Source organism: Anser brachyrhynchus, assembly GCF_964034855.1.
Source record: "Anser brachyrhynchus genome assembly, chromosome: 17".
Taxonomy (NCBI): domain Eukaryota; kingdom Metazoa; phylum Chordata; class Aves; order Anseriformes; family Anatidae; genus Anser; species Anser brachyrhynchus.
The window spans coordinates 15857514-15878778 of record NC_137710.1 but is presented as its reverse complement, the minus strand read 5'-3'; the positions used below and the strand labels follow the sequence as shown (position 1 = coordinate 15878778).

At 48.7% G+C, this 21265-nt stretch overlaps 1 protein-coding gene across 8 annotated transcripts in view; it reads left to right on the top strand.

Annotated features, from left to right (window-relative positions):
* AIFM3 (AIF family member 3) overlaps positions 1-21265 on the top strand; it is a 61046-nt gene that overhangs the window by 22097 nt on the left and 17684 nt on the right. For all 8 annotated transcript variants that reach the window (XR_013940195.1, XR_013940196.1, XR_013940197.1 and 5 more), the window contains exons 3-11: positions 1113-1326; positions 5906-6015; positions 7924-8033; positions 8540-8584; positions 10428-10524; positions 11956-12068; positions 15795-15881; positions 18654-18745; positions 20597-20727. Coding sequence is in view for 4 of the 8 variants with exons in the window: in XM_080558923.1 (XP_080415049.1) it covers positions 1113-1326; positions 5906-6015; positions 7924-8033; positions 8540-8584; positions 10428-10524; positions 11956-12068; positions 15795-15881; positions 18654-18745; positions 20597-20727 (999 nt within the window). In the remaining 4 variants the exon portion in view is untranslated. The remainder of the gene's footprint in view (positions 1-1112; positions 1327-5905; positions 6016-7923; positions 8034-8539; positions 8585-10427; positions 10525-11955; positions 12069-15794; positions 15882-18653; positions 18746-20596; positions 20728-21265) is intronic.

The following is a 21265-nucleotide window of genomic DNA, read 5'->3' as shown; positions in this document are numbered from 1 at the left end:
TACCATCAATGACCAATGAAATTCTTCCCACTTTCTGTCGCTCACAAGTTGGAGTGTCTAGGAACGAGTTGATGCGGGAGCACCTCTCCTGGCAACTCCTAGCGCCACTGCGTGGGTACAAGGGGTTCCGATTATGGGGAGCAGCTTTCTTGGCTCCCAGACAGAGGACTTCTGCGCGGGTGTGATCTTCACGAAGGTGTCGGGAGGGCCCCTGTGCCCCCATGCCTCTGCATGGGTTGGGGGCGCAGGTTGGAGCTGGGACATAGCCACTGTCCAGCTGGTGGTAGGCTGCTGCCACCAGGGCACGGGGCCAGGCGTGAGTGGATCACACTGGCAGGTGCAGGGCTCAGACACAGACATTCAGCCGAAGGGTTGAGACTAGAAGAGTGCTTGTCCAGCTCCCACTTGGGCACAGATCCTCATGCTTTGCCAGAATGTAAAGTCTGAAATCAGCGAAATCACTGAGAATGTCTTCCAGAAAGCTGTCACTTGACCTTACATGGCCAGGGATGCTTTTATAGTCAAACTTGCTCAGTGTATAAACTTAAGTAAACCAGACAATTCTTGCTTTTCCCCTGTAATGCTTAAGATTCACTCTACACTGTAAACCTCTTACAGAAATAACGTTGAGCACTTTTAATACTAGTTCCTTATTAATTGGTCTCCATCTAATGAACCAGCTTTATACACCATTCAGTGTTGGCTTTCGCTTCCAGTTAATGTTATCTACGAACAATCAAAAGATTTTTTTGAAGTCTATTTGTGACCTAGAGTTGTTGGTATGCTCGTGCTTAACTTCCTGAAGCTATTTTCCATTAAACAGGACAGGAACTGTGACAGATGGATTGTTTTGCACCAATCACTAATGCCTGCTTGCAGGAATATTTACTTTATGAATGCAAAGGTGCACAGTTGAGAAAGAGCAGTGGAATAATGGACTCAAGTAATCAAACCAAGTTTGATATCAAATATTTTTTCCCAAGCAAGCTGACAGAAAATGTCAGTTCTGATGACATCTGTCAGCCCCTTTTGAAGTCAAAGGAAGGAGGGAGAGGCATCATGGCAGCAAAACCTCTGGCTTTGTTTTAATGAAGATTTGTTTGTTCCTGCAGTTGAAGTGAAAATTGAGGTGGTGATACCCGAGAAGGAGAGAAGCAAAGAGGAGATGTCACCCAATGGGAAAGCCAGCCCATTGATTTACAAAGTCAATGGGACTGCCCGGCATTATCATCTCGAGGAACATCCCATTGCCAGCAATCCTTACCACAACCCAAAGGATGTGGTGGAAGCATCTGTGTGCCATGTGAAGGACCTGGAGAATGGACAGTAAGTGCCTAAAGTCTTTATAGGTAACTTGAAAAATCTTGGGAGACCTCATAATCCAAGCTAAACCCTCTGCCTGGTTCTTTAGTTTCTGGAGATGATGATTTAACTTGCTAAAATGATTTTTTGCTTTCATATCTTGAATAAAATAACATCACAGGCAAGTAGCAACAACTGTTTTTTACCTGAATTATTGCTGTTCCCTTCAAAGTGTGCAGTCCTCCCTGGCACCCGTCTTAGACAGACCTGATGTTCTGTAACAGAACTTCTCATCAGATTCTGTTCAGCTTGTGTTAGACAACCTTGGCAATTATAAATTTACAAATTTATTATTAATTTATTATTTAAATTTACAAATAATTTACAAAATAAATTTAGTGTTCTAGCCTTAGTACTTTTATGAAGCAGCATGTGTGCATGTGTGGGATGGATGGGGTCGATCATGTGCTCCACCATTTCTGCAGTGCCTTATTTCTCCAGCTGAACTCATTTCTTTCAACTTGTTCATTCACCAAAAATGCAATTTTCCAAAGTTTTCGCTAATGGCAACACACTTCAGCTGTGTACATTTTCACCCTGATTTAAGAGTTTTCTCAATTCTGAAAAGTGCCTGTCCCAGTCACTGTGCTTTACAGGCACATTTTTCTTACCTGGGATAGATGGGCCTTTTTTGCAGCATGTTCCATTAATATGACAGAATCCAAGCAGGCTGAACTGTGTGAAAAATAATGTAATTTGACTCCAATGAGCAGTTGGGTGATGTTGGATGTGTTGGATGCAGTTGGAATCTGGGAGTATTTGCTTTAATTTGCTATTGCACGTAATGATACTCTAGGATAATACGTGACGATGATCTAGAATAATCCATTTAATACAAGCTACTTCATGCTAAACTTATGGGGCATCATGAGCTATAAATTCTTGTTAACAAAGTTCATCTAGGAATAAACTGTGCTTTTCATCTCCGGGAATTTATGTATTAAGCCATTCTACAAAGGGATGCAGTGGACTCTCTGCTGGATTAAAACTTCATGTGAGGTTTGGCTGACTTTGCAATTTCTGCTGCTGCTCAGAGGAAGGATGGAGGTCTGTCAGGACCTGGAGGTGAATGGCCTCTGGTGAGAGACTAGGGTGAGGCATCAGTAAAGACACGCTGGGTGTAAGGAAGGCACAGTGGGTGTAAGGCTGCTTTGGGTAAGTGATGGACAGAGGCAAGGCAGGGGGAGTAGGACCTCGGGAGAGGACAGGCAGGTACGGGAATTGCCTTGTGGCTGGAGCAAAGCCAAAAAGAGACACAGTCCTGGGGAATATTTGTTGCACAGGGGCGATCCTGAGAGTGAATCTGCCCTACTGAATTTCCAGAGTCAAGAGGGAGAAGATGTAGCCTGATGGCTGCTGTAGTCATTGCAGCCAAGGAAATGCCAGGTGCTCATGGAGGCAGCTTCTGCTAACTTTATGTGTGGGGTGTTCCTAAATGAGTTTGCTGTGTTTTGGTGCCCCAGTGCAAGAAGCATATTGAAAAACTAGGGCTTAGGTAAGTATATTGCCTGGAAAGCATGCAGTATAGCAGAGAAAATGAGTGGAAGAGCCTGGTTTACTCTGTAGGTCGCAGAGGGGTGAGTGGTTTGGCTGCAGCATGCAAGGACATATATGACTGTAGCAGAAAGCTCCTTGGTCGAACAGGCAACAGCTAAAGCAAGAGCTAGAAGCTGTAATCAGTCAGGAAACTGGCTCACACCAACTGTGCGTGCATTTAACTACTGAAACAAGTTACCAAGTAGTGCAGCAGACTTCCCATCAGTGGACATTTTAAATTCAGAATTACTCTTTTTCTAATAGAGTTAGTTTTTAACTTTCTGGCACCAGGATGGTCTCAGCAGAACCAGTGAAGGATTCTGGTGCATGAGCTCTGCTGCTGCCTTGCCCAGACATTCTCCCAGCTGGCTGACAGGCCCTGGGGTGGGGAGCACACAGTTGGCTGTGTCTTTAGTTCAGGGAGCTGCACCCAGAAAGCAGCCCCCAACCACCTGCGCCTCCTCTGCCACGTCCTTTGTGGGCCAGAGCCAAGCTTCCGCTGGTGCTGCCCAGGTTAGAAGGGGAGTTGGGCAAGAGGACAAATTTCCCACTGGGGAAACAGCTCAATGGGGAGCAGTGCAGTGCCAGTCGCTCTCTTGCTCTCTTTGGACTAAGTGCGTGATTGAGAGCTTGCAGGTGGCTGTGTGTTGCCTTCAAGATGCCAGGTCTTGTTTTTCCCTCTGTCAGATCACACAGTTCCTTAGGTAAGTTGTAAACTCACTTATCTTATCTTATCTTCCTGTGTAGTTTTGGTTGTCATTTAACAAGAACCACAGGTTTTATCTGAAGCACTGCACAGCTGAGGAATGCAGCAGGACTTGTATTGCTCTATTCCCATTGTGCTGACTGAAGGACACCCGAGTGCCAAGTGTCCTGCATGGGGAGGGAGCAGAGCTGCCTTGCTTGGGAGTGCGTCTGCCAGCTTACAGGGCAGAATGGCTCCCAGGGCAAGCGTGATGAGCTCAGCTGCTGCTTTTGACCGAGGTAGCAAAGAAAGTCAGCATCTGCTGTTACTCTAGTGGGACAGTTCGTGCAGATGAAGCATGCATGTGCTTGAGGACTTGTCCAAGGTAGGTCTGCAGGTGTTTCAGGCATGCTTGTGGACTGAGCACTGGTCTCACACCCCTCTTCACCAGGAGAAGTGTGTCTGCAGCCTGGGTGCTGGTTAGTGTGATGTTACCCAAACCGCAATGAGCGTGCAAAATGAGTCCTGTTCTTCTGAGACCTGGGGGTGTGTTGTGCATACGCAGCATTCATGGCTCGCACATGGCCAGTTTTCCTGAGCACTGGGGGTTTGCTGTGTGCACACCAGTGATACATACAGTACACCTAATGCAGCCTGAATATGCCAGGCTTGCTGCTGAGATAGTCTGCTTAGTGCAATGGGAACAGCTAGGATTTCTGGATAAACGTCAAGTTCTGAAGATCAGCTTTCTGGCTTGGGGAGAGGAAACATCCCAGGAAAAGCAGGTCTACACTTCGGTCTGGGCTTTGTGCCCAGCTCTCTGCAAGGGTAGGGCTCACTCCTTGCCTCTCTGCATTGGCACCTCGCAGAGGGCTCTGGATTGCATGGGGTCTACTAGGGCTGTGAGGTGGAAACACTCTGCAGCTCTCTCTACAATTACCTACCTGAAAGGAGGTTGCAGCGAGGAGGGTGCTGGTCTCTTTTCTTGGGTGACTAGAGATAGGATGTGAGGCAGTGGCCTCAAGTTGCACCAGGGGAGGTTTAGGTTGGACATTAGGAAGAATTCCTCCATGGAGAGGGTCATCAAGCACTGGACTAGGCTGCTTAGGGAAGTGGTGGAGTCTCCATCCCTGGAGGTATTTAAGAGATGTGTGGATGTGGTGCTTAGGGATGTGGTTTAGTGATGGGACTTGGTAGGTCAGGTTGATGGTTGGACTTGTGACCTTGAAGAGCTTTTCCAACCTATATGATTTTCTAAACTTCAGCTTCCCAGCACTGATAGCACCATTAACCACATATTCAGCAGGTGGGGATACTGTGGTAGCTTTTTTTTTTTGTTTTGCAGAGAGGGTGCATGATTGGCAAAAGTGTGCTTTTGGCTAGGGCAAGGGTGGCTGGGGCTGGAGCCTCATGTGGCTGGTGGGGGACCCATCGTGAGACCATAAACTTTGCATACGGGATTCTTGCTGTGCTAATTACGCTTTTTCCAGGGTATCTCCACAAGCAACAGCTGTGCTTCAAAGAGCACCTGGCTGTCTCCTGGGGGATTGCCTGCACTTAGGTTGGCTCCCGTAAAAGCATGAAGCTGAGTGCTGGGGCAGCAGGGAGACAAAACCCCACTGTGATGCAGAGTTGGGCCAACAGTCTGAGCAGGAGGGCAGGTTGCCATATGACTTGTGTTCTGCAAAAACAGCAGAAGAAAAGAGCAAGGGAGTCAGGTGTAGATGTCCTGGGGTTTCTATCAGAAAAATGTGACCCATATGACATGGCCAGGACCAGAGCCCAGCCCCTGATGCAGAGCACACAAAGGGTCACAGGTTCCTCTCCTGGGCACTGCCTCATTTCACTCTCAGAGGTGTTGTGTTTTCTTTGGCTCTCAGTGAGCACCAGCCTGCAGGGACCTGCTGACTGCTCCCTGGCCAGGAGGGGATTTGATGCCGCAGCAACACCAGGCTTGCTTTTTGCTTTCACTGCTGCTGACAAGCTTTAGTCTGACCCTTAAATGGCCTCCTGAGCTTGTGGGGAAGCCATTAGCCATGTCCCAACTGTGCAGAGATGCTCTGGGCCACCTCTGAGCACAGTGACAGACACAGAAGCTGCCACTTGGTGACCCAGCTTGGATCTGGTGTGGGCTGGCAGCAGCAGAGCCACCTCCAAGGCCAGCTTGGTGGCAGGGGTAGCAGTACCTGTGAGCCACCCAGCGCTATTGGAGAGCAGTTTGGAGGAAGGAGGAGCTGGGCAGGGTGGAATGGGGCTGGAGTGCAGGGTGAAGGGTTTGGCACCAGCTGTTCTGCCACCTGCTTCTGTGCTCCTCCTCCTTAGGATGCGTGAGGTGGACCTGGGCTGCGGGAAGGCGCTGCTGATCAAGGAGAGCGGCGAGTTCTACGCCATGGGACACAAATGCCCTCACTATGGGGCCCCGCTGGTTAAAGGTCTGTCTGTATCACTTGCTGTGCGAATAAAAATGGAAAGCAAAGCGTTTGCAAAGGGCAGCCCCGAAGTCCTTCATGGGTGCTGCAGGGAGTATGGGGTAGTGCCATACCTCTTACTCAACTTCATCCCAGCATCTTCTTGGTGAGGGAAATGTGTCTTCAGACAGATGGCAGTGCAGAAGCCTCCAAGAGTACTCAGCCTTGGGTTTGGTTTGCTGGTGAACTCACTGACACAGACCTGGACACAGGCCTGAGGCTTACTTGGGTGACTTCAGAGAACAAAACTCATCTAGCGTCATTACATGTTGTCTCTTCAGCTGGGGTCTGAACCTCTCTTGGACTATGTGAAACAGCCTCAGCTTACTGCATCCAAGCAGAGCCTAGTTTTATGGGGCTTTGTTCTTTTTATTGGTTCTTAGCCATTGAGGAGTTAAAAGATGTTTTAAAGGAAAAAAACAATCTTCCGCATTTTATGATTTTTCAGGCCACTCAGTCTTAAAAAACAAAAATCCACAACTCCCTATAAATCAAAATCATGTTCATGAGGGGAGGATCTTTGGTCCGATGGAATTATTTCAGCAACAAAAAGACATGTCTCTGTTGGAAGTGTGGTGATGTACAGTGGTTTGCCCTCATGGTACCAGAAGCCTGAGTACGGGCCCCTGGTAGTGCCATCTTGGCTGTGTGCCTTAACTGTGGGCACTTGGCTGAAGGTGGGGTGCTGGGGAAGATGGCAGAGTATCCTCACTTGCTGTCCTGGCAACAGCAGCCCTGCAGGAGTGCTGGGTGCAGGCAGGCATGCTCCTGGCCTTGCTTGTTCCCCTCTGGTGTCAACAACCTGCTGAATAGGACAGGAGGTCCTCATACTGCTTCTATCCCTGCAGCACATGGATGTGAAGCCCCCTTGCCTGTCAGAGACCCATGGCAGGTCTGCAAGGCAGTGGCCTTGCACAGCAATCTCACTGGGGATGCAGGAGGGGTGGCCCCTGCATCCCTGCATCTAGTGGGTGACAAGACATGGCAGTGCAGCAAGCAAATACATCAACTCAGGATGAGTCCAGCACAGCTGAACTGTAGCAGTTCACTCTGCCACGAGCCAGTTCTTTCAGGCAGGGAAAGCCAAAGTCCAAGGTAGCAGACTCAGAGCAAATACTTATGAGGAGTGACCTCATTGCTTTGAACATGCCCCGTGCTTTTCCAGTGGCATGCATACTCCTTGATGTGTCAGCATCTGTTCTGACATAGGCTTGCTCTAAATATGTGATGCTCTGCTTGAGGCACTGCTTGCTTGTGGTGGTACTGGTCTTATAGAGATGACCGCAGGACCCAGGAGACCACAGCCCCTGGCCCTGCTGGAGAGTGAGATTATCCTGTAGGCACAGCAGAGAGCTGGTGGAGCTGTGCATGGAGGCATTGGAAGAGCACTCTCAGTGAGGGCATGTGAGCTAGGATCCCACACCCAGGATCCCAGTTGGCACCTCACCGTCTAGCCCAAATGGTTGGGCCAGTCCTATGCACAAGCTGGAGAAGCCCACGTGAAGCAGCCAAGAGGCCGCTGACCATCCACGTCCATGACAGCTGCCATGTGTCCTGTAGGAGAGACGACAGCTCTAGACAAAGAGAAGAGTGTCACAGAGACATGTTCAGAGTCTGGGCAATGAAACTACTCTGTGTGGAGGTGTATAGCTCCTGCCACTGCAGCAGGCTCTGGACTGCAACCTCTGGCCTTCAGGAGGTCAGCCTCGCTCAGCAGCTGTGGTGAAACTGTGAAGAATTCTAGAATCCTAGAAGTGTATTGGCAGTGAGACCTGGCCTCTGCCACCTGTGCCCTGGCCAGGTGGCAGCAGCTTGACCACAGTGGGCTGTAGGCAGGGACATACTGATGTGGCTATGCTGTCTTTCATGCAGGGGTTTTGTCCAAAGGAAGAGTCCGCTGTCCCTGGCACGGAGCCTGCTTCAACATCAGCACTGGTGACATAGAGGACTTTCCTGGCTTGGACAGCTTGCCCAGGTTCCAGGTGAGACCTTTGTTCCTGCAGCAGAGGAAATTAATGTTAGCATGGCTTCTGCAGAGGTGTGGAGCAAATATTTCCCATGTACATGGTGGGATGGCCTGTGGAGAGCGTATCACCCAGCACTCCCTCCTCCCTGCATCTCCCCTTGTCATTCTGTCTGCACCCCTTGGATGTCAGACACTCCTGGGAAGGTGAGGGTGGAGGTGCATGGTCTGGGAGGCTTCTTGTGCAGGAGAAAACAGCCCTCAACCTGAGAGAGGTCAGGTAAATACGGGCAGTTTCTGCACTGAACATCAGAGCATGGTTGGTGTTAGACAAGACACGTCCTCCAGCCTTGAGCTGGGGAGGGCCTGGACAGGGCCTATGCAGCTCTTGCATGAGACCTGCAGTGCAGATGGCCTGGTGAGACCGCTGCTGTGTTCAGAAGTTGTTGCACAGATGGAGCAGGCACCTTTTTCACACCAGAGACGCTTGCTGTCCTGCAAACCACTGCTGTTTGTCACCCTCAGGTGAAGATCGAAAAGGAGAAGGTGTACATCCGAGCGAGCAAGCAGGTGAGAGGCTGAGCCACTGCTGACACCCCAAAAACAAGGCCCATGGGGGAAGGCAGGGGAAGAAGTACCTGAGCAGAAAGATGTGTGAGCATTCAAAATGAGTAAACCAAAGGTCTACCTAGCCCAACCCTGTCTCGAGCAACAGCCTGAAGTCTGTCCCTGGGACATGAGTGGAGCCAGGCAGAGCCGTAGTGTCCCCCCTCACCCTCCTACACTCCCCTGACTGCTAGGCGCTGCTCCAGGGTGCAGCTGGACGCACGCTGGATGCACACTGGATGTGGTGTCTCTGAGTTCAGGATGTCTTGCTAGATGCTTGTCCTGAACTCACCCCGTGTTTCCTTCAGCTCACAGCAGCTTGTAATTTGATTGGGCCATGAAGCAGGCCTCTCTCGTCAGCTGTGTGGCCTCATCAGCTGGGTCTGAATGCAGCGTGGTGATGGCAGAGGTCATCTCTGTGCACATACATCGGCTGGAGAGGGATGGGGTGGGTGGGCAGGGAGGGCTGTCTTCTCCCAGGCAGGATGCAGAATGAAGCCTGTTGAGGCCAGTGCCATCTTTCTTTCTACAAAGACTTTTCTTCTGATTCACATTTGCATATATACATATGTAAATATAGAAGCTCAGAGCTCTGGCCCAACTGGACCTTTTTGTCACCTGTGGGGTTTGATCCAGAGAGGTCACTTGAATGGAATCACACTACTCCAGCTGGTGCAGGTGGGATGTGGTGAAGAGGGCTGTGCTGGATTTTGGCCTCTGATGGGCTTCTGCATCAAAAGCAGCATGGCCAGCAGGTCAAGGGATGTGATTGTCCCCCTCTGTTCTGCTCTCCTGAGACCTCACCTGGAACCCTGTGTTGAGCTCTGGAGCCCGCACCACAAGAAGGACACAGAAGTATTAGAACAAGTCCAGAGGAGGGCCACAAAGATGACCAGAGGGCTGGAGCACCTCTCCTACGAAGACAGGCTGAGAGAGTTGAGGTTGTTGAGCCTGGAGAAGAGAAGGCTCTGGGGAGACCTTACAGTACCTAAAGAGGGCTACAGGAAAGCTGGGGAGGGTCTCTTTTATAAGGGACTGTAGTGATAGGACAAGAAGTAATGGCTTTAAGCTAAAAGAGGGGAGATTTAGATTAGATATTAGGAAGTAATTCTTTAACCTGAGGATGGTGTGGCCCTGGCACAGGTTGCCCAGAGCAGCTGTGGATGCCCCATCCCTGCAAGTGTTCAAGGCCAGGATGGATGGGGCTTTGAGCAGCCTGATCTAGTGGAAGGTGTCCCTGCCCATGGCAGGGCGTTTGGAACTAGGTGATCTTTAAGATCCCTTCCAACCCAAACCATTCTATGATTCTATGGCTTGGCAACATGGGGGCTGTGCAGCACAGATGGCAGGGTGACATAGGAAAGGGCCCTCGGGTCCAGCCATGGCAGGCTGGACAGTCCGTCACCTTCTTTGAATATCAGAGGCATATGAGCTCTGTTTAGGTGCAGGAATAAGTTCCTGATAGGACTTCTGCATTTCCATTTCCCCCATTGATTGCAGAATCGCGCAATGATGCACCTGTGCTGCTTCTCCTATATTTTTGCCAGTGCTTTGTCCCTACATGAATTTGCAGACAACAATGGTTTTATTTTTCTTTTGTACCTGGGAAGGAGGTAGTGCACTGGGTAATGAAAAGGTATTTGGTTGAGCATGGGTTTGAAGTCCTCATTGGATACAAAGATATGGATGTTCCATTTCTATCCAAGCTGTTTCATGACAACACTGAAAATTGTCTCCACTTCTGCCTGGCTACCCAGGCAAAAGCTGTGAAGGATAATGACTGTTTTTCTTGCTGTTGGTGGCGTAGGCTCTTCAGACACAGAGGAGGACAAAGATGATGGCAAAGTGCATCTCCCTGAGCAACTATAACCTGAGCAGTACCAACGTGCTGATCATCGGTGCAGGTATTGAGTGGCATGTGCTGGGACAGCAACGTGTGTCCACTCCCAGGGTGTTTGTGTGAACAGAAGGGTGTCTGTGTGCCCTGGGCCTTCTGTCATCCCTCCTGCACCCCTTCCTATGCACAACGTCAGACCAGAGGATCTTCCTGGGCCTTTTTGACCTAGACACTGCTGGTCATCCAAAGGGGCTTGAGAGTGTGTGATCTTAAGCGCATCTGCTGTGCAGACTGTGTGCAGAGATGTGCAGATTCCCTGACCACACTGCAGCTGCAAAGTATCACAAATGGGCCCAGCTGCTCAGGAGGTGATGCTCGTTTCTAAGGCTGGAAGTAATTCTGTGCAACCTGACAGCACTGCATAATGCAGTTTTTGTGGGAAGCCTGATGGATAGAATCTCATCTGCCAAGTTTGCCTCTTTCTGGTAGGGCTGGATTGTGCCTTCAGTGAAGCAGAGGGTGGGAGGGCACAGGCTGTACTATGCTGGACCTGGGGCTAGGAGGGAATGGCTGCTCAGAGCACTTTGGTTGTTCTCACTTCATTATAGCCCTCAGGTCACCAGATGCAAGCTGTGGGAATGCTCAGCATGCTGTGATCTGCTGCTCCTATCATCTAAGTTATGTCTCACAGCTTGAGTAGAGAGGGAAAACCAGCCAGGCGGGCTCTTCCCTTGCTGCTGGGCAGCATTTTTCCCTTCCTTGTGCCCATGGTGTTTGTTGACTGAGATCTGGAGTGTGACCTTCCTGCTGGCCAGGGGCAGCTGGGCTCTTTAGGGAGCACAGCATGGCTGCAGGTAAATAGTCATCCAAATCCTGAGCCAATATGCTCAGCGGTGATGTTAGCTGTTGCTGAAAGAGCTTTTTCAGGCTTGATCAGCTACGTTGACAGCTCTTTCTGAAGAACAAGGTCTGTTCTGGTGAACAGGAAAGGAGATTTCAAAGCTGTTTGGGTGGGAAGAGACTCCCCCTCCAGCCCTGCATCGAGGGCTGAGATGCTGCCATGTCTGGTGGGGTTGAGGGCAAGCGACCACAGCCCATTGTGCTGGGTTGCTGAAGGCTGCCCACTGCTGCGCTGCACTGCTTGGCTCAGAAATGTCCCCCAGTGTCCCTGTTGAAGGCTCTGTAGATTTGGGTGAGTTCTTTCTATGAAAAAATGAATTTGCAAGGAGGCCTCATTTGAGGGTCACCCCTGGAGTCAGTGTCAGTGCAGTATCAGTCCTGGCTTAGTGTGCTCCAGGCAGCATGCGCAGGACAACTGCCTTGCTGTCTGTCCTTCCACTGCCCCGTGCCTCCATCAATAGCAGTGTTTTGTAGATGGACCAAAACATGATACTGTTCAGATCCATCTTTTTCTTTGGCATTCAAAGAGTTCATTCAAAGGGTTCAGACCATCTAATACCATAAAACATTGCTAGCATGGCTCTTCCTTCTTTTTTAGGTGCAGCTGGATTAGTCTGTGCAGAGACCTTGCGCCAGGAGGGTTTCTCAGACAGGATTGTAATGTGCACAATGGACAGACACTTGCCCTATGATAGACCAAAGCTCAGTAAGGTTTGTATCATCTTGAGTATGTCACATGAGTTTTACAAATTGCCCTGTGTCCTTTCTCCACCATTATTCATTGCACCAACATGTTTCTTCTTCCTTATTAATCCTGTCTCTCTTTTTCCTTGAACCGTCTTTTCTGTTAGTGACTGAAAGATGGAACACAGAAGAGGAGTTGTACAAACTCCGAACAGGAGTTCACCAGCATAGAAACCAGGTCATTCTCCATAGGTCTACAAGCAGCTGTCTTGGCCTGCTTGTACCTAAATGGATCTGCTTCCTATGTTTCTGGATCAAAATCTTTAAAGCAATGAAATGGGGCTTGTAAACAAATGGTATTTTCTACCAGGATTTTTATTAGTGCATGTTTCTTATGATGCAGTGATGCACCTTGCTATAGTTACTATTATTATTGCTCATCATCACAACTTGATAGCCTGATGTCAGTGCAAAGATCACTTTTTCTGGCACACATCCCATTTTGAATGCCAATTTGTAGCAACAGAATGGCCTTCTAATCACATTTTTATCACTGATACAGGGCTTTGCTTGAGAACAGACCAGCAACTCAGGTTGAACAGCAACAATTGGTCTTGAAGCTTAGAGTTAACATAAGAGCAGACAGTGCATTCCACTTTACATCATGGATACTTATCTAGGGGAGATGGTACTCTACAATCAGAGCATCTAACTCAGCTTCCAGCTCCAAGACAAAGCCATTTGTAACACAAACATGCATAGAGCATTCAAGCTGTTGCTCTGTTTGGACAAGATTTGCTTGGGGCAAGAAGCAGCTGGCTGAATTGCAGAGGTTGTGCTGGGCACCTCTGAGAAGTTCACAGTCCCTGTCCCAGCCAGGCAACTCTCAGAAATGCTTATCCCCATCATGTGACCATTAAACTGTCTTCTTCAATCTCCTTTAAATAGTAAAAACACCTCATACAATGGAAATGTTATACGTGATTTGTTAAACTCTCCACTAAACATCTCTGGCTGCAGTCACTTTTGGAAGTTGCACAAAACTCATGGAAAAAAAAGGCAGAATATTCTAGAACAGGGTGAAAAAAGGGGGATTTTTCTTAATCCTCTTGTGAGTGGTATTAGCCCTGGAAAGAGTCACTAGAGGAGTAGCACATAAAGCTGTAAGCAGAAGACTTCTTGCCTCCTGAAACTGCAGCATTGTCATTATCACTCTGTCCCAAGCTCCTTCCACACTGATCCTCTCCATGCCCTTTGGACCATGACCTGGTCCCTGTTGTGCTGCTGTGTCCCCATTCCTGTCACAGGAGCACTGGACAGCAGCAAAGGCCTCAGGGGCTCTGTACTGCTCCTGCTGCCCTCCCTGTGCACCAGCTTGGGAACCAGCACTCTGAAGTGGTGGGGTCAGAAGTTCCTCTCTTGGTAAATGTTGGGTGTTTAAAGAATTTGCAGTAAAACTGGAGGTTTTGGTTGATAGCAAGCTGAATATGAGGCAGCAGTGTGCCCTGGCAGCCAGGAGGGCCAACTGTACCCTGGGGTGCATTGAGCACGGCATTGCTAGTTGGACAAGGGAAGTGATTGTCCCGCTCTGCTCTGCACTGGTGCTGCCTCACCTCGAGTACTGTGTGCAGTTCTGGGCACCACAGTACAAAAAGGACGTGAAACTGTTGGAGAGTGTCCAGAGAAGGGCTACAAAAATGGTGAAGGGCCTAGAAGGGAAGAGGAGCAGCTGAGGTCACTTGGCCTGTTCAGCCTGGAAAAGAGGAGGCTGAGAGGAGACCTCATCGCAGTCTACAGCTTCCTCACGAGGGGGAGTGGAGGCGCAGGCACCAGTCTATTGGCAGGTTGTGCCAATTTTCAAGAAGGGCAAGAAAGAAGACCCTAGCAATTACAGGCCTGTCAGTCTCACGTCAGTGCCTGGTAAAATTATGGAGAAGATAATCCTTGAAGTTATTGAAGCGCACCTGGGGAACAATGCAGTCATTGGTCCCAACCAACATGTGTTCACGAGGGGTAGGTCCTGCCTAACAAATTTGATTTCCTTTCATGATAAGATCACCCATCTAGTCGACCAAGGGAAACCAGCTGATGTGATCTTTTTGGGCTTCAGCGAAGCTTTTGACATGGTTTCCCATAGGATCCTACTGGACAAAATGTCCAGCATAACAGCTAAACAAAAACATCATGTGATGGGTGAGCAATTGGCTGACGGGCAGGGCTCAAAGGGTTGTGGTAAATGGGGCCACATCAGGCTGGCAGATGGTCACTAGGGGGTCCCTCAAGGCTCCATTTTAGGGCCAGTCCTCTTCAATGTTTTTATAAATGATTTGGATGTAGGACTAGAAGGTGTTTTGAGCAAATTTGCTGATGACACCAAACTTGGAGGAGTTGTAGACTCAGCTGAGGGTGGAAAGGCCTTGCAGAGAGCTCTGGACAGATTGGAGAGCTGGGCAATCACCAACCGCGTGAAATTTAATGAGAGCGAGTGCTGGGTCCTGCACCTGGGGTGGGGCAACCCTGGCTATACATACAGACTGGGTGACGAGATGCTGGAAAGCAGCCCTGCAGAGAGGGATCTGGGGGTTGTGGTTGATAGCAAGCTGAACATGAGCCAGCAGTGTGCCCTGGCAGCCAGGAGGGCCCACCGTACCCTGGGGTGCATCAAGCAGGGCCTTACTAGTCGGTCGAGGGAAGTGGTTGTCCCGCCCTACTCTGTGCTGGTGCGGCCTCACCTCGAGTACTGTGTGCAGTGCTGGGCACCACAGTACAAAAAGGACATTAAACTGTTGGAGAGTGTCCAGAGGAGGGCGACGAAGATGGTGAAGGGCCTAGAGGGGAAGACGTATGAGGAGCAGCTGAGGTCACTTGGCCTGTTCAACCTGGAAAAGAGGAGGCTGAGGGGAGACCTCATCGCAGTCTACAGCTTCCTCGCGAGGGGGAGTGGAGGGGCAGGCGCTGATCTATTCTCTTTAGTCACCAGTGATAGGACCCACGGGGATGGTGTCAAGCTGAGGCAGGGGAGGTTTAGGCTACACATCAGGAAGAGGTTCTTCACTGAGAGGGTGGTCACCCACTGGAACAGGCTCCCCACAGAAGGAGTCACTGCACCAAGCCTGCCAGAGTTTAAGAAGCGTTTGGACTGTGCACTTAGTCACATGGTCTAAACGTTTGGGTAGACCTGTGTGGTGCCAGGAGTTGGACTAGATGATCCTTATGGGTCCCTTCCAACTCAGGATATTGTATGATTCTATGATTTTATGATTCTATCCATATCACATACCTCTGCTTTTGCTTTCAAGGGAATTTGTGCTCCATAACTTGGGTCCTTTTGACAGTGTTGCCCTTGTAACAATGCAGATAGTTCTCACTGCTCTTTTAGCTTCCACTTCCATGGGTAACTGGTTGTTGTCCAAATAATGTGTCTTTTCTTTTGGTGCTCTGAACTTGTGTGTTATGAGGAGCTGCATTTAGATCTGCTATACAGTTACTCAGAAACACTGGCTGCTGTTCTACCTCAGCTGGTCAATGCCACTGCTGTGCTGAGCAGTCAGAGAAGAAACCAGGGCCCAGTCCATCGTCTTGTGATGACTTTTACTTGAACAGGTTTTGATTCTAGTCCCTGTAGAGCAAATCTCTAAACAACTGCCATAAGGACTGATTTCACATACACTGACTTGTGCTTGGAACAGGTGTTTCTCCACTCGCGTTTTCAATTCACAGCTATTAAGAGAAAAACGGCCTTTTTTTTTTCAGTCAATGGATTCCCACCCGGAGCAGATCGCCCTGCGCCCCAAGGAATTCTTTCGCACATATGACATTGAAGTCCTGACTGAAATGCAGGTAAGGAGAGTTGTGTTTGTACGGTGTGGTCTCACCATTTGCCTGCAGATTATTCTCCAGGTGCTGGCATACAAAGTCTGTGTCTTTGTTTCAGCTTGCTGATTTCTGTTGCAGAAATGCCAAGTCTTCCTCATTCCCTGGGCCGTTTTGTGCCTCTGAGGTCAGGCTGCCTGTGGTTGCTCTAAGTCATAATTAAAGCAATTTCTTCCTGTGCAAACTCCATAGTGACCATCATTTCTTACCTGCCATTTGTCTATTATCCTCACGTGGATTTGGGGTGACCAACTGGCCTCTGATCAGGATAATCTGCCTGCAGGCAGCACAGACAGTGATGGATTAAATATTTCTCCCCATTATTTTATTCATATTGGGAATCTTCAAGGATTTGTGAAATGGCAGCTAGGATGACTTAAGATCTGGGTTGGCTGAGCTGGGGACAGAAACTAAGGGGACTAAAGCCTGAGAAACAAACAAACAAAAATGTTCAAGGCTTAAAAATTAACAGGTATTCTATGGAAGGAGCAGAGGCAGCAGAAAATGACACCTCTGCAGAGACAGAGGCTGGAAGGTAGTTTGTTAGTCTGTCCAGGCCCAACAGAACATCACCATTCACTTGAGGATCTACCAGTTACATTGCAGATGCTGGCTTTTTGGAGAGGTTCAATGAGATGAGGTCTGTTCATACAGAAATCATCCCAAGTCTGGAGTATTTAAGGTGGCTGCAAATATGCAGCTGCCCACAGAAGCTGAGCTTGGTTATGAGATCCCAAATTGTGCCATGTGGGAGACCCAAACCTGCTACTAGTCTGTCAGGCCAGGGGGTAAGAAGGGTTTGTGAGTGAAGGCCACCTGCTCCAATCCCTGCCCAAGCAGGGTCACCCAGAGCAGAATGCCTCAGGACCATGTCCAGGCAACTTATGAACATCTCCAAGGTGGGAGACTCCACAGCCTCTCTGGGCAACCCGTTCCAGTGCTTGGTCACCTGCACAGCACAGAAGTACTTTCTGATATTTGGATGGAACCTTTTGCGTTCTAATTTGTGCCCCTTGCCTCTTGTCCTGGCACTGGGCACCACTGAAAAGAGCCTGGCTCCATCCGCTTTGCACTCTCCCTTGATCTGTTGGCGATACTCTTGCTAATTCAGTCCAGGATATTATTAGCTTTCTTCACTACATGGGCACATTGCTGACTCATGGTCAACTTGGTGTCCACCAGGGCTCCCAGGTCCTTTTCTACAAAACTGCTTTCCTAGATGGTCAGCCCCCAGCATGTCCTAGTGCATGAGGTTGTTCCTCCCCAGGGGCAGGACTTTCCAATTCTCCTTGTTGAACCTAGGCTCTTTGGCATAAGAAGTTTTTAGTCTTTTTTATCACCTGACACACTTGGATATGCTTTTTTACTGCTGAGCAATCCACAGTCATGAGGCTTTTCTCATTGCTCACTTGCTTTTTACCTTTTTCAAGAATCCTTCTAGCCTCCTGACCCCACTGTCTCACCTCTGCACACTTGTGTGACATGGGACATGGGGACAAGGGGAGGGAGGTAGTGGGTAGGAGACAGGGGAGGCAAGTCAGGTTTGAGTCCTAGAGGCACAGGCCAATACTGCTGTCACAGTTAGCACGCAGGTTAGCAGCACTGAGGGGCTCTGCCCAGCTTCTGGAACCCCACTTCACATGGCTCATGCGTGGAGGTGCAGTGGTGCCTGCTGAAGAAAACTTACCCACATCCTGGTTCCCACCCAGTAAAGCAATGCGAGGAGGTTCATGCTCCATTTTTTTCGATTTACTGCCTCAAATGTGGATTTTCCCTGCTGCCCAAGCAGAGGTGACTCTGGGTGAGTGAGTGACTCCTGGGATAGGCTTGAAGACATGTATAATGTCCCATGGAGGTGGCCACAGCATGAAGTGCTGCTGTTGCTGGTGAGGCTCTCCTGTGTCCATAGGTGCCTAGTGTCAGTGCTGCTCCACCCACAGTGTGTGGAAACACCAGTCTCCATACAAGAGCCATCATAAGCATTTGAAGAAGGCTTGTCCAAAAAATCTGGAACTAGCTTGGGAAAAGTGTACCCATGAGCACCTTGCTCACTGGGATGGTTTCAGAGGCAAGGGGGAAACAATGGCAGTAGGGGAGTCCTTATCTTTGCAAAATAAATAAATAAATAAATAAATGTGCAGGGACAGAGCACCATTTGATTGTGTTAGGAATGAGTGTGAGCACCTGCCTGTGACTGTCTTGACCCTGAGTCCCATTGGGAAAGCAGCTGTTGCAGTGAGGAGGACAGGTTGCTGGGCAAAGGTGGCAATGCGGGCAGAGGGAGTCACTCCACAGGCTTTGGGAAGCCTCAGGCTTAGCATGGGGGCAAAACCGAAAACTGTTTAGGAATAACAGCTTGCCACAGACCTGGCTCTCAGTTCCTGTTAAAATCTAAGATAAGTACTAGGTGCTCAACGTGTGCCTGCACATTTCAGGGGATTAGACACCAAGGAATGCTGCTGCTATGGATTTTGGTGGTGCCTTGAGGCTTACTCTGAAGTCTTCTCTTCTGAGCCTGTGTGCGTTAGTGGGTGCTGATCATCCCCCGCAAGAAAGCAATTCAGAAGTAGAAAATAATAACAAATGGTTTGCATTCTCTGCAGTCATTAACAAAACAAGATGTGCCATAAGAGGCTCATGGTGGGCTGGTGCATTTGGGGGTGCCTTTGGATCAGCACATAGCATCTCGGTGAATGTCTTGAGATTTCATTTCTTAACATTATTTAGAAATGATTTCAGGTTGCAGCTGTGGATATCAAGAACAAGATAGCTGTGTTCAAGGATGGATTTAAGATGGAATATAACAAACTGCTGATAGCGACTGGAAACACGTAAGCTACAAACATTTTAAAGATCATGAGAAACTATTTTATCTGAGAACTTGAGGAGCTTGTGCCTGGGGATAAGGGATCAAACACAGCAGTTGTGTTCAGAAACTGAATTTGTTTGCAAGAACGTTTGCAGAAAAGGCACCAAATACATAATTGATATGTCAGTATCTCCCTCTGTAGCTATGGTGGGTGTATCTGCTCAGCCAAAGTTGAAGAGCCTGTGTGTCACCCAAATACAGCCCAGAAAGCAGGGGACCACCAGCACCAAGGCCTGTGGTGTGTGGAAGAAGGCTGTGCAGGAGCTGCTGCCCAGGAGTTTCATGATCAGAATCAAGGTCAAAAGAGTGTTAATGAAAAGTACCTGCTGAAGCAGCCTGAGTTCATGAGTTGTTTTATACAGATACAGAGAGAAAAGATACAGAGAGAAAAATGTATCTTGCAAAGGTGGAGGAATTTACCAGCAGCACCCTAATGCTGCACTGTTCCCAGAAGTCTCTCCTGTGGGCCAGCTCAAGAGTAAATTACATTTTCACAGAAAATGTCAAATATTGTAGACAAGACCAGGCTTTTCTATAGCAAAGTCTCTGAACCTTACTGCTCCATCGACATTTCACTATTTCGCTTTTTGCCCCGTTTTGGGGCAAATGCAAGTGTCTGAATCCCTCACACGCCCAGCTGTGATGGTGTAAGAGGGTGTAAGAGGGGCTGTCAGGATGGCACCCAAGGACAGGTCTGGCATCCCTGGGCTGCTCACCCTTTCCGTGTGCTCCTGCCACAAAGGCACAAAGTGGACTAGGACAAATTCAGCCTCTGCAAAATTATCATCTGGGTTAGGGATGCTTCCATCCAGGTGGTACAGGGAGCTTCAGGCCTGGCTAGGAGGGAGCAACAGAGAAATCACTCCCTTTGCGAACTGCTGATGCCACTGGTAATTGTCAATATTTGGTGCTGCTTCATATTTGGGTCTGATGCCTGGATTCCTTGCAGTCATCTGCAGGTGTCCGGCTCTGCCAGCGGGATGTTGTGATTCAGCTGCAGCTGCAGCCACATCAGCCGCTAGGCCTGGTGTTGGGTGACGTGGTGCTCAGCAAAATGCACTTTCCACCTAATGAGGTTCAAGAGAGGATTAAACCTTTGGAAATAATTTCAAAATCCTTATGCATAAGCTCCAAGTACACTGGGTAAATGTTTTTAAGATACCTAAATTATTTAGGATCATCATTCCCATTTCCAGACATGAGTCATATATGCAGGGGACAGATATTTAAAAATACATATGCCCCAGTAAGTACATGAGGATGACAAGATTAAATTGCTACAGAACCCGCATCTGCAGATGCTTATAGAACCTTTAAAATCTGGCTCCAAATTTTCTACTGAAGGATAGAATTAGTTTTCTGTGTCCTAGTAAGCTTCTGAAAATTTTACTACATGACAGCAGTTAAACTTAAAATTATAGCAGGAACCATCCCGCATTGTGCTCCATTTCTCTACACAGAGCATAGGCCAGGCTTGCACCGTTTGCCTGCCAAGCAGCTGCATGAGGGCTGGGGCTGGGGCCGGGCGTTCATTCCATTGTCCACCAGCATTTTTTATTTTTATTCTTTTTTATATTATGTGTCTATCCCGGGTGATTTTGCAGAGAAACATGACAAAATTTGGTGTTTTGGCTGCAGTGTGACATCCTGCAGCGTGTTGCCTTGTCCTGTCAACTGATCTGTGTCGTTCCCCCACCCCCCCAAAAAGAAAGCTCCCACAGAAGCAGGAGACGGCGGCGAACTGCAGATAGCCAAGCCAAAGTGTCTGCAGGAGCCCAACCTAGACAGCCCTCAATTTGTGTTTGTTTTTCAGACCCAAAGCTCTCAGCTGTAAGGGTAAGGAGGTTGAAAATGTTTTCAACATCCGAACACCAGAAGATGCAAACCGTGTGGTGAAACTGGCCACCAGCAAGAATGTGGTTATAGTGGGTGCCTCCTTCCTTGGTGAGCTCTCATTTTGCAGATTTGCATTTTTCAACTTTCCATGTGTCCCTGCAGATTGTCACAGACCCTTTCCTAGTTTGTCATTACCCTGTTGGAGGTAATCCCCCCCAAAACTGGACCTGGCTGGTTCAACCTGCAGCTCCAAGTGCTAACAACATCTCCTTCCTGAAGAAATTAATTTTACGCAAGAGACTGGGCAATTCAGCTTGCATGGACAAAGAGCATTGCTATCCCAGTCTGGAAAGCCTATGATGAGTCCAGTACTGTCACTCAGGTGTTTTCAAATCCAGCGTGTAAGTGCAGATTTGGCTTCAGATAGGAGAGTCTTTGGTAGATGAAAGGTTGTGGGCTTATTTCTCTTCTACTTTTCATCAGGGCTGAGAATTTTTAAAATACACAGAAGTCTTGTAATTTCTTTAATGTTTCTTTCTTTCGTTTGTATGTTTGATACGTCTGTAACAAAATTTTGGCATGTCCTGCAAGCTTTAAGCATAGACGATTGTTAGGGAGGGAATTTGTTTCAAAATGTTCAGTACTT